General features: G+C 39.0%; 2 protein-coding genes across 2 annotated transcripts; one reads left to right on the top strand and one right to left on the bottom strand.

Moving 5' to 3' along the window:
* Nucleotides 1-3,996: 3,996 nt before the first annotated feature.
* cebp1 (CCAAT/enhancer binding protein (C/EBP) 1) lies at nt 3,997-6,302 on the bottom strand. Its single transcript, XM_035412897.1, has 3 exons — nt 6,245-6,302; nt 5,126-5,446; nt 3,997-4,892 (listed from the first exon to the last, which is right to left on the bottom strand). The coding sequence occupies exons 2-3, from the start codon at nt 5,444-5,446 to the stop codon at nt 4,575-4,577; spliced, it is 639 nt and encodes a 212-aa protein (XP_035268788.1). The 5' UTR covers nt 6,245-6,302; the 3' UTR covers nt 3,997-4,574.
* A 545-nt stretch (nt 6,303-6,847) lies between these two features.
* On the top strand, nt 6,848-11,548 carry ngdn (neuroguidin, EIF4E binding protein). The gene is made up of 11 exons (XM_035412304.1): nt 6,848-6,968; nt 7,283-7,342; nt 7,430-7,501; nt 7,919-8,056; nt 8,271-8,355; nt 8,515-8,567; nt 8,769-8,889; nt 9,223-9,397; nt 10,083-10,233; nt 10,442-10,508; nt 10,600-11,548. The coding sequence occupies exons 1-11, from the start codon at nt 6,945-6,947 to the stop codon at nt 10,617-10,619; spliced, it is 966 nt and encodes a 321-aa protein (XP_035268195.1). The 5' UTR covers nt 6,848-6,944; the 3' UTR covers nt 10,620-11,548.
* Nucleotides 11,549-12,218: the final 670 nt, after the last annotated feature.

Here is a 12,218-nt window from a genome sequence, read left to right as displayed (position 1 = left end):
TTAAAACGGCAAGAACCTGTAGCCACACGGGGGAGACAGATCGATATAAATCATGAACTTGCTACGGGGAGTGAGAGAACTTCTCCATATTTTTAATAAGCAGCTATCTTGTCATTGTAGCCTATGTAGTAATCAAAAAGAATACTTTTTTTGAAAGCTCTGACATCAACGCAGAAAGTGTCTTTATATAACTCAAGGGTGCTCTGCCTCTTTTTTCCTACCTGTCCCCATGGCAAATGAGTGCTAAATCTGTACAAATATGCAGGGTACTTTATATTGGAACAGAAAATGTAATATGTATCTTAATCTATGACTGCAAAGTTCAAATATGAAAATAATTGAAGTATAGGTCTTCACTCTTGGCCACATGTATGTAGCTCCCAGAATTCAACAGGCAACAATAACTGGACCACAAAAAGGCTGATAATGGTGGCACCTGTGTGTTTTTAATGGTGGGATGGTTTCACTGAATTTCAGATTAATAATGATAATAATAACAATTCCTTATGTTTATATAATCTGGGGAACGATTAGGTGGCAGGTTGTGAAAGCCAGGTTGGGAATTTGGCCAGAGGGTATGTCATGAAGCAGGATTACTGAGTTAGTTGGATATCTGCACTGAGTAAAACCTAGAAAAGCTCCTTTTACTTCAGTCCATGTTCCAGATTTGGGAGGATTCTGCGTTTTACTCAGTGCAGTTATCCTGCTAATTCAATGATCCTGTGCCCTGTTTCACAAAGCAGGATTACTGAGTTAGTTGGATAACTGCACTGATCATAGCCTAGAACTCTCCCAAGACTAGAACAGCATCTCCTACTGCACAATGTCCCCATCATTACACAGGGGCATTGAGGTTTTTTGAGGGATGATCACCCCCTACTGGCCCAACAACACCACTTACAGCAGCAACTTAGTTTTCCCAGGCAGTCTCTCCTCCCAGTACTGACCAAGCTCACACTTGCTTAGCTTCAGCCGTTCAGCTGGAGCACGGTACATAGTGGTATGTTTGCTGGCATACCACTGATGGATACCTTTCAATGGAGGCTAAATTGACTTTCATGTAGAAGGATGTGTTATGTCTGATTAATCTGAAAAGAAGCAACAACGAGACTGTTGCATGGTTTGACCAGTTAAAGTGCTTGTTTTCAACATAGCAATGTTTCTCACAGTCTGGACTAAAAAAAAACTTGCCACAACTGTTTGATAATTCATTGAACAATCATTAAAGCATAATTGAGATTATTATCTCTGATATTATCAATCAAAATATCTTAAAATTCTGCAACAACACCTCCAATAACAGATTTCTTCAACAACTTAAACCTAACCATTTTGTTATGCCAAATTCAGATCAGTGTTTAACTGATAGCTCACAAAACCCTGATGAAGACCTGTTCATTCCTACATGCACAATGTGTTTGTGGGGCTGTAACCAGAAATAAGTTACTTGCATTTTTTACAAAAGCACTTTCCAGCACAGTTTTTTTCACTTAGGGTCAACAGCACATGAAACCTAAATCGGGGGTAAATGACTGGCTCAATCAAAAAGCCAAATTAATAAAAAGCACAGCGGGAACATAAAAAAGCCAGCGTACATGGCGTGCTTCTCGAACTATGCCCGGGGAGCACTCATGTAGACATTATTAGGGAAGGAATGTGGCTATATACCTTATTTAATATAGCTGAAGTAATTATATTGTGGATTAACTCATGAAATGTTGGAATAACCCCTGTTGTTGGAAAAGCACTATTGATTAAATTCTTTCACATTTTAAGGTTGCATGTGCAATAATTTAAAATTCATTCAGTCCTTTATGTGTATTTACACTCAACATGGTGTTTTTCCTTTTATGACTCTTGCCTGGCATTAGTAGTGTGTTCATCTGTGGTTAGTCCAGATTTAATTTAACAGAATTTACATGTGAATCCTGTGTTAAAGACCCAGAATGTAGTTTAGCACTAATGTCTTGGTCATTGATATTGTTTTATTGTCTTCTTGGTTCCTTGTGCGTAAAGTCAGTGTAAAGCAATATCTGCCCCTTATATCATATCACATCCCATAGAGTGAATAATACCAATCTACCAATCTGCATGCCATTTTGTCCATGATGAATGTGACATATTTTAGTGCATTCAATTGAAGCTGCTTGTGGCAAAGACTTACCGTAGCCATTTGTCAACACTTTAAGTATTCAAAATTTCTCATGAATTCAAAGCTCTCGCCACACTCTTCTCTGGGCCTGTATTCTCTACTAGCCTGTTTCTTCTTGCCCTAACCCTAACCCTAACTGTGTGATTTTTAAAAAATTGTGGTCATTGTAAAGAATATGAAAACAAGTTATTACACTTCAATTGCATTCCACCAATGAACAGAAGTATTTTTATTATGAGACCAAGGGCAAGGGCAAGACCAATTGGCCATAGAACGAACAACACAGACAGGGTAATCCACTGATTAAAGAAGCACAATCCTGTGCAATAACTCCAGAAACACAGAATAAATTATTCTTCACTGTAGTAGGTGGTTCGGAGGTTTGCCATGCAGATATGTACCCCAGAAACAGAAAAATATTTAAGCTATTCAATGAAAGTGTTCAAAATGCACAAGGTAAGCCTTTTACAGTGCAATGATGACCAGCTTAGCAAATACACTTTCTTTTACCATATGCATTTATATATAATAACTCGAGATGTTAAAAAGCGAACAATTGATGAATATTCGCTGTAGCCAATAATAGGGTATAGCTATGAAAAAAGTACCACGTATTGTATGATATATTTTTCAGTTTGTACAATGTTATATACTGTGTAAAGGGTGCACCTACTGTTACCCTGCCTTTACATTACAGCATATGCTTTCATTTTAATTCAAACTAGGCTCTTGTGTGCTTCTTGACCACTACTGTACTACCCAAGTTGATACATGATGACAATTTTCTTGTTATTTTGTTCCATTTCAGAAGCCTTTGCAGAGATATATTCATTCAGATTATCCCCAGTTGCAGTTTCATATATATATACACATATCTATAGTTTCGTAGGGTTGAGCAACTGATCTCAGATGAAATTGCATCTTTCCTAATTCTGTGGGGATATTACAGTCCTGGGACCGCAGATTGCTCCACAGAGAGAGAATATCATTGAAACACGCAAATTCACATGCTCTCTCTCTCTCTCTCTCTCTCTCCCTCTCTCTCTCTCTCTCACATACACACACACTGTTTAAGATGATTGGTCATGCTGGATTTGTCTTTGTGTCCCCTTGTGTTCTGTTTGCTCTTCTTGACAGAAATGTAACCCACAGGAAGGCTCTTGCATTCTTGTACTCTGATACTATCTTGTATTCTCTGTCCCATGCTGTTTCGAAATCTTACCCGTCCCATACAGTTTGACCCAGCTCTCTTTCCTCAGAAAACATCCGTGTCATTGTGTCTGTTTGTAACGGCTTATGTTTGAGAGAGAGAGAGAGAGAGATAAACCAGAAATTTTACTTCCACATTATGTATGATTATGCTAAACTTTCTGTGGTTATTGAAGTTAAGGAGGTCTTATAAAGATAAGCAGAGACCTCTCTCCCTTTTATTGTTATGACCTATTGCATAAAGAAGGAATAATGCAATAGATGGACTATGATTTCTTAATAAATGGCTCAGTGATAGTTATGCTCTTCACGTACGCCTTCACATGATTTCAAAACTTTAGAGATCTGCCACATAAAAAATTGTCATTCTGAATCTTCTTTTCTACTGTACACACACTCAGCTCAAGTGTATGCATGTGTGCAAATAGTAGTAGGTCTAAAAAGGTCTAACTTTATTTACCATTGCATAAAAACTTATTTTCAACATGTATGTAATTTATTTTTGAATACATTGAAATGTGTTTTTTGAATGTAAATACAATAAAAGATGCCTCCACTTTTTAATTATGTGTTTTGTACAAAATTATTTATTCAGAATTTTTTTAAAATAAGGATTTTCACAAAGTTTTAAAAAAAAACATTGAAAGGAGATGGAAAGAATAAATAGAAATTACATTTTTATAGAGATTTGATAGACAGGCTGTAGACTCAGAAACTCTTGTTGTTAAATGTAATCTGTAGAATCACGCACATTCACATTTTATAATTTTTTCTTTGTCAGCAGATGAACAACAGTAGTAAAGATTGTGATCAGCTGCAGCCAACTGTACCCTTTTCATAATATGTAGCTGAGTCTATTGTGGATAATAAGCACCATATTTACAACATTATGTTTACCTTCTCAAGACACCTCAATGCTGCATAATGTTTTTATTTTATTTAATTGCATGCAGTTGCGTTGTTTCTGGTTTACTCATTGTGGTCGGAAACTATCATGGCACAATTGCAACACCCATTGATCTATCATGTCCTGTTTTCATTGTCGGTATGATGAAATCTGCAACTCTTCACAAGAAGCCTGGTAAACTGCAAAGAAAATGAAAAACCTTTTCTACTTTTACAGTCAGAACAGCCACTGACACCTCTTTCAAAAGTCAAACGCTCCCAAATTTGAAATTAATTTTTGTCCTTTCTTTCTCATCCTCCATCTCCTTCAACAACCCTCCTCCCTAGCAACTTTGTCATCCCTTTGTCGAGGATGGCGCTGTGATAGGATGAGCTTCAGAGTGTCCAGTTCCTGTGTGAGTTGCCCAATCAGCTTCTGTAGCCTGTGGTTCTCCTCCTGCAGCTGCATCGCCCTCTGATGGGTGACTTGTATGCGGCGTTTGGCTTTGTCTCGACTCTTCCTCACTGCCATGTTGTTCCTCTCGCGGCGCAGGCGGTACTCTATGCTGTCTTTGCTCACATTCTTCTTCTGCACAGGCTGTCTCAGGAGAGCAGGAGGGGGAGGAGGGAGGAAGGAGCTGAACTCCTGTGTGTGTGTGTGTGTGTGTGTGTGTGCGCGCATAGGTGAAAGACCAAAGACCAAAAATAGGGCAGGGAGGAAGATATGGATAGCAATAAAAAGAAAAGACAAGGAACAAAGCTGATCATTATTCTCTAAGAGCACAAGCTAAAGTACAAGGTAAATGCAGTGAAAAGCAAATCACACTTTTTCAAACAAGTAAAGACCAAACAGACAGACATAAATGCACATTCCCTCACCTGGTGTAACATATGATTCTGTTGCCCATGTCTACCTGTGGTGGGAGTAGTTATACAAGGGGAATAGGGTAGGTATCCCATGATCTGATCTGCCATTCTGTCAGTCCCAGACCTCACAGATCCTTGGATGCCCATTGGGTGGCTGTACACTGCCCCACTAGTCCGTGGCATTTGACTAGCTGACGGGTTGAGTACTGGGGTACAAGAGTCAGGGTTCAAAGCCAAGGTGGTAACCGGGAGAGAAGGATGATCGAGGGAGGGGTACAGGAGAGGGGGAAGAGGACTGCACTCTTGAATAACAGAAGGCTGAGATTCAGACATCTGTTGGAGATTCAGATAGATTAGGTGTAAGTCTTTAGCCAATAATATTTAACAAAATATTGCCATAAATTGCCGTTTTTGCATCACATTGTTATTTTTTTAAAATTAAATATCTTTTTGACTTTGACTTTTTACTGAACATTTGTAAGTAATTTACAAAGTATTTCATGACAGCAACCTTGTAACAAAATGTTTGCACATTTGATAATGTACTGTTTATAGTGTAGGGCAGTGGTAACCAACCCTGTTCCTGGAGATCTACCATCCTGTAGGTTTTCATTCTAATCCTAACCAAGGACACCTTATTCAATAGCAAGATATCTTGTTGAGCTGCTAATTAGTAGAGCCAGGTGTGCCAAATTATGGTTGAAATGAAAACCTACAGGATGGTAGATCTCCAGGAACAGGGATGGTTACCACTGGTGTAGGGAAATTTTCTATGAACAACTGTATTTTGATCAACTTACACTCAGATGACATTGTTTGACATTTTTAAAAAACTGTGAGCTCTATTACACACATTTCATTATCAATGCTTCCTTAAATTCATAAAAATGGTACTTTCATATATTATTCTACTTCAGCTGCTCTAATTTGTTTATATTAATATCATTAATATGTAAGCAATAGGAAACTGTCTGTTACTGAACTCATCAGAGCTAAGAAAAAGAGTGAATCTTGAATAATTTGGTTTCTGTGAAAAAACAACTAAAAAACGTTAAATTTTTCATTTAAAAGTTGGTGTTTTTTGAGAAAAAAAGATTTAAAAATTAAATCACAGAATAAGGACAAACTTACCCCTTCTGCAATGTCTCTTGTCTGTCTTTTCCTGTCTTTTTTGTGTCTCTGTATCTCTGTGTCTCTCTCTCTGACTGTCCTTTAAATTCAGTTATTTGGTAGGCAGCGGTCCATCACACCATTTTACTTCCTCAAATGCAACATGCTCTGCCCCCCCCCCCCCCCCCCCCCCCCCCCCCCCCCCCCCCCCCCCCCCCGGGGCAACCTGCTCGGCATGTGTCTGTGCAGTAGTCTACAGTACAGTACATTCCACTGACAAAATCGCTATTTTATAAAATATTCCATATATTTATAACAACATTTTACATATTTAGGGACTGTTCAAATGAATCCACTCATATCTGTCGTATGTATTTAATTAGAAATATGTCATTTAATTAGAAATGGAATGTGTCAACCTTGCTGTAGGATAAAATAAGAATATGCATTGTACTATTAGTAGGCTATTTACAGGGTAATAACTGCGCACGATGGTAGCATGAAAAATATTAAGAACTTAAGTTATACCGAAACTGTTACCAGAAAGGTTCATTGTCTCTTTATCAATTATTCCGTTTCAAACAAATGATCCTGATAAAGCTACCACCCAAACCGTATCTAAAATTGTATTTTTCATTTTTATAAACGGGCCGGGTCGAGATTCGCGAGGTTTGTCCATATTCAGTTGCCTTACTATTCTACGTTTCCGTCTGTGTTCAAAATGGCGGCGGCCGAGGTAGACGGCGTGAGTACTTGTGATGCTTATTTATTTTTTATTTATCGGTAATTTGCTTTACTAATTCACATACACGGCAATGTTGGGCACTGAGAACTTACTCGCACTATGCTTACTGCGAAGTAAAAAAGAATTGGAGGATACTTTTCAGGTTTATTGCTTCAATCAGAAAGCTATCTTGCACGTAGTTGTTTCCTTGGGCTTTTAAAGATCGTGTTGACTTGTAGAATATCTATGGACATGACCTTTCTTTCTAGTTCTTTTTCCACGTGTGAATAAGTGAAAGCTTTCTGTAATCACATACGTTATATACATTTCTCCAGGACCTTGTGGACTGCGATTTACCCAGAGCTACACAACTACTGAACAGTCTCACAGAGCAGGTTTGTGTTTATTATTAGTATCAAAGCGAAGCAGAAATCGTTATCTGTGTGCATTCTAGTATGATTGTTTGTACTGTTTCACTCAAGGTTGCGTCAGTGACGAGCCATGTACAAGGTTTGATAAAGAGAGTTGAAGATGGATCATACCACACCTGCAAGGTAAGCAGATGGGGGGGTTAAATGGAAAGAAATTTTATAATGCTCAGTGCTTATGTTATTTAGGCTTGTTCTGTGCCAATCTGGTACCTCAACACGGCAAGTATTCAATCAATCAGTGTATGGATGTGTTGGTTGTAGTGACTAAATATATATGGTAATATAGTTGATATCTGATGATATACATATCTGGTGATGTACAATGCTGTTATATCTTTAAGCAGGGCGGTCTGCTTTAATTGTGAAACTCAGTGAATCCCTGGGTAATAGAATATTTAAGATGTAAATCTGTATTGTTTTGATCTGGATAAGACCATCCATTAATCAAGAAAGCTCAGACTTAATTAAATTCTCTGGTTAATTAGTTATTACATAAATACATTTTAAAAATTAGTTTATCTCTGTTCCCTTTTCTCATAGGGTCTGTCATTTCTGGACCTACGCTATCAGTTGCTGCTGTTTTACATTCAAGACATCACACACCTGATCAGCATCAAGTCAGAGGGCAGGAGCTTGAAAGAAAATGGTGCCCTCTACAGGCTGGTCACTGTCAGAACAGTAAGATACCTTTTTACTGGTCTCTCTCACACTGCAGGCCCGTCATAAGCTGACTTGCTGTTCAGTGTGGGACATATCATCTGGTAACTTCTCCCCTGCACATATATGACATCAGATTTTAATCGCGAACCCTCTTCTGTCCTGATCCTTTCCTAGTCTAGAATTGTGGCCTGTGTATGCAAATGTCTTGCTTTAACACACTTCATTATCTCAGATCCTGGAGAAGATGCGTCCTCTGGATCAGAAGTTGAGGTACCAGATTGACAAGCTGGTACGCACAGCACTGACTGGGAGTTTAGGTGAGATGTGCTTAAAAATGTCTTTCCACGCTTTCTAATGTTTCCAAGTGAATTCTCAGTGAAAGTATTAGATATGGTCTTGCACAATAATATGTTTTCCAAGTCAGTGGCACGTGTTGCTTTCTGTGCTTGTGAAATAACATGTTTTGTATTTTTTAGCTGAAAATGATCCACTGCAGTTCCATCCCAACCCTGATAATCTTGTCAGCAAGGTAATAGTCATTTTCTCTTGTCTTTCTTCATTGTTGTCTACCTCAATTTATTTATGTCATATCGTCTTTTTTGAAAGTTAGAACTTGAAATCTGTATTGAAAATGAATGCATACTCATTACAGTGAGAAATAAGACTAATTTCAAAACACTATCAAATACTATACTTGCTTTCATGTTTCTATCTCTTTCATCTTTTTCAGCTCAGTGAATCCGAGGACTCAGAGGATGAAGGAGAAAATACAGCAAATGTTTCTGGGAAAAATGAATCCTCAGGTGCTACCAGAAAGTATGTACCACCTAGGATTGCACCAATGCATTATGGTAAGTAAATTATCATTCCTGGTTTAACTTAATTTGTTTTTCCTTTATTAATTGTGTACATCTGTTCAGAGCTCTTCGTGGAACCACAGGTTTAAATACAAAGAATCAAGATTGAAAGAAATGTGAACAGACTTTGACCTCCCTGTCACATTCAGTCTCTCCATTGGCTGCAGGTTTTTTTTTTTCACACTGTGGAGTGTGAAAACAGGCAGATTGGAATGCTGGACATTATTATGATGAGAGGTTACAGCCGGCCACAGTAAACGGGCATGAGGAAAAGCATGGTGAGGAATTCACTCACGGACGGACTGGTTTCCCTCTCCCCGTCTGTAGAGGGAGACATGACTGAGGCGGACCGGCAGAAGGACAGGGCAGACAAGCTGAGACGTGCCGCGCTGCGCAGCTCTCTGATCCAGGAGCTCCGGCAGCAGTACAGCGACGCGCCCGAGGAGATCCGCGACCGGAGGGACTTCCAGACGGAGCGCGAGAGTCGCGAGGAGCTGCACAGGTCAGAGAGTCTTACTCCTGCGCTGCTGAACGTGTGTCCTAGTTCCTTCACCATGGCATAGTACCTTACGTTCATACACTAGTAAAAACATGTCCTGTAAATATGATGATCTTGACTCTGGATGTTATAGAGGTCTATATTTATTAGTTTTAAAGCTGAAAAAATTCACATTTCCAACTAGATTTTAATTGTAGAAAGGGATATTGTAAAAGGTCTTGATGGGTTGTTGGTTAGCTCACTTGATAAAAGCGCCACATGCGGAGCATGAGCGAGCACTGTGGTCTTGGATGAAATCCCACCTGTGCCAGTGCAGAATGTGGCCAGCAGCCGCATAGGAGCGACACGTAATTGGTTTCGCGTCGCTCAGCGATATGGGAGGAATACAGTCGGTAAGGATATATAGCATTGTTCATTGCTCGAGTGCCTGCGATGTGAAAAGAAGCAGTTGGCTGGCAGGCGCGTGTTTCAGATTGCCTTCACTCTCCCGAGCTGGCAGCAGGGCCCATGTATGAGCGTACATCTTGATACTGTTTTGATTTCATAAATGCTCCTGCCTTTTGCTGTCTATACCCATGTTTTTTGTGTACGCAGTTTTGTGTACTGCTGTTATCATGAACATTTTAAATAAAGTGTGGAGTTAACCACATTATAAAATGACCAGCATGTCCTCCCCTCCCCTCCCCAGGAAGGAATATGAGGAGTCCATGATGGTGCGTCTGGCCGTGCCTCGCCGAGAGAAAAGTAAGCGGAAGCGAGGCATGCTGGGAATGTCATCTCAGTTGAGCAGCATCACACGATTTGGTGACATCACAGCCCTGACTGGAGGAGAAGGACAGGTAAGCACAGAACTCTCTGCAGAATGATATCTGCATATCTACAGCTGGGTCACATGGGTGTAGTGCCCAACAATTAACAAAAGCCTTGGCAAAGGTCACTCCCTCTAAATGTCAGAATGTATCGGATTGAACTGAATTACAATGGAGTTGTCTGTTTATTAGAGTAAAAACACACTACCATCTGTTTTACATGGTTGTCTTCCCTCAGGATGTTGATAACCCTCAGCCTAAGAAAAAGAAGAAGAAACTAATGAAGAAGAAAACAAAAAAGAGAGGTTAGATCATGACCGTCAGTCTCTTCAGAGATCGAGATCGAGATTGAGTATTGAAGTGGTGAAATGTAACTTGGTTGTTCTCTCCTTGCAGCTTTCAAGAAGCATCGGTAGAGGACAGAGCACAAGGGTCTTAAGATGGCAGAGGGTTGTTCCCCAAAACGACTCAATGCATCAAATTCAGTCTGTTTGCAATGTATCACACATGGCTTCCCATTAAATTTCCTTAACTTTTTAAGTCTCTCTTTCGTTTATAGTACAGTCTTTGGTCTTTGTTTATACTGAGAATTCTTCCCTCACCTATCTTAACAGCTCAAATAATGGTCAATTTTTGTTCATGTGATGCTTGAAAACACTTCTCAAATTATGGGAAATGTTCAGGATCCTGCCAGTGCTGAGTGGCTGGGAGTGTTGAATGGGGATACCTATTTACCTATGGTGTCACTGAGGGACCAAGGAAGGACCATAGTCACTAGGGTATCTCACCCCTAATCAGTTACTTGAGACTGCAGTCTCTCACAAGTATGTGCATAAATGTTCATAGCTACAAGTTAGTTTACAGTTATTTTTGTTTATCATTAATTATGGTCAAGTAAAACAATTTAAATGTGATTAGGTACATGTGAATGCCTGTGTTAGTTTTAGAGTATTTTCAAACATTCTTGTTTTAAATTGGGAGTTTTAAATGCCAAGTAGGTGATTGACACTTCTGTTTTTTCATTTTTCGGCTTCATTAGCATTACCAGGTTTAGTGTTCTCATTTAGGTGTATACAAACCTGTGTGGATTCAGCAATTCTATGAAGTGGGTGCAGTGCACTTGGTCAGGGTTTAAATTTGGGTTCCTGCACTGAATGGCAATGCAGCCTATCATCATGTTTAATTCCCAGTACTTCAAAATATTTTTTCTTTATGGAAAATCTTGATCAGAAGTGGTTCTATAAAGGCATTAGTTCAAGTCCAAACAAAAGTACCTATTAAGTCCACGTAACATATAAGCCCACTTCCAACTTTTGAGTTTAAAAAAATAAATATAAAATCATAATTTTGTGCTGTCTGTTTCTTCCAATGAAGCTGCTTGATACATTCATGCCAGTTTTTCGTGTGAGCAAGTCAGGGCTTGGCCAATATTGATTTAGGTACGCACATGTGCCCGATGTTCCTGTTGACCACAGAAATTGCAGAAAGCTTGGTGATTTTGCTATCCTCAGAAGTTAGTGTTTTTCAGATATATCTCCTGATTCTGAATGTTTGGAATAAGGCATGATGGAATGTTAAATATTGCTTATTTTTAAATCAAAATATGAGTTTTAGCTAGCAGTGAACAGACCACATGGTTCTGTTAGTACAATAGCTGCATAGTCTGGTTCATTTCAGTGGCATAAAGCATGAAGAGTATGCATGCTTACATTTTTGTATATAGTCTATATTAAACTTTTGTTGGCCAATAAATGTGTGTTCATATGTATTATTATACATTTACATTTTTGTCTGGTGGGCTTAAAGGGGACACGAGTGGATTTAAATGAGTATACTCAGCATGCTCAGTTCTTACCTTTCATGTGTTGTTAGTTCACAATATATATTTGCCCCGTCGTCGTTTTTTTTAATGTTCTATTTGCAGAATATGATACTCTGCCTTTTATCCTTAAAACACTAATGTTCCCCATCAGCCCTGCTGCTATCCATTAAGGCTGCTTGACTGTTTCAATGAG

Source organism: Anguilla anguilla, chromosome 4 (assembly GCF_013347855.1).
Source record: "Anguilla anguilla isolate fAngAng1 chromosome 4, fAngAng1.pri, whole genome shotgun sequence".
NCBI classification, from domain to species: Eukaryota; Metazoa; Chordata; class Actinopteri; order Anguilliformes; family Anguillidae; genus Anguilla; species Anguilla anguilla.
The sequence above is the reverse complement of the archived record's forward strand: the minus strand, read 5'-3'. Positions and strand labels throughout refer to the sequence as shown.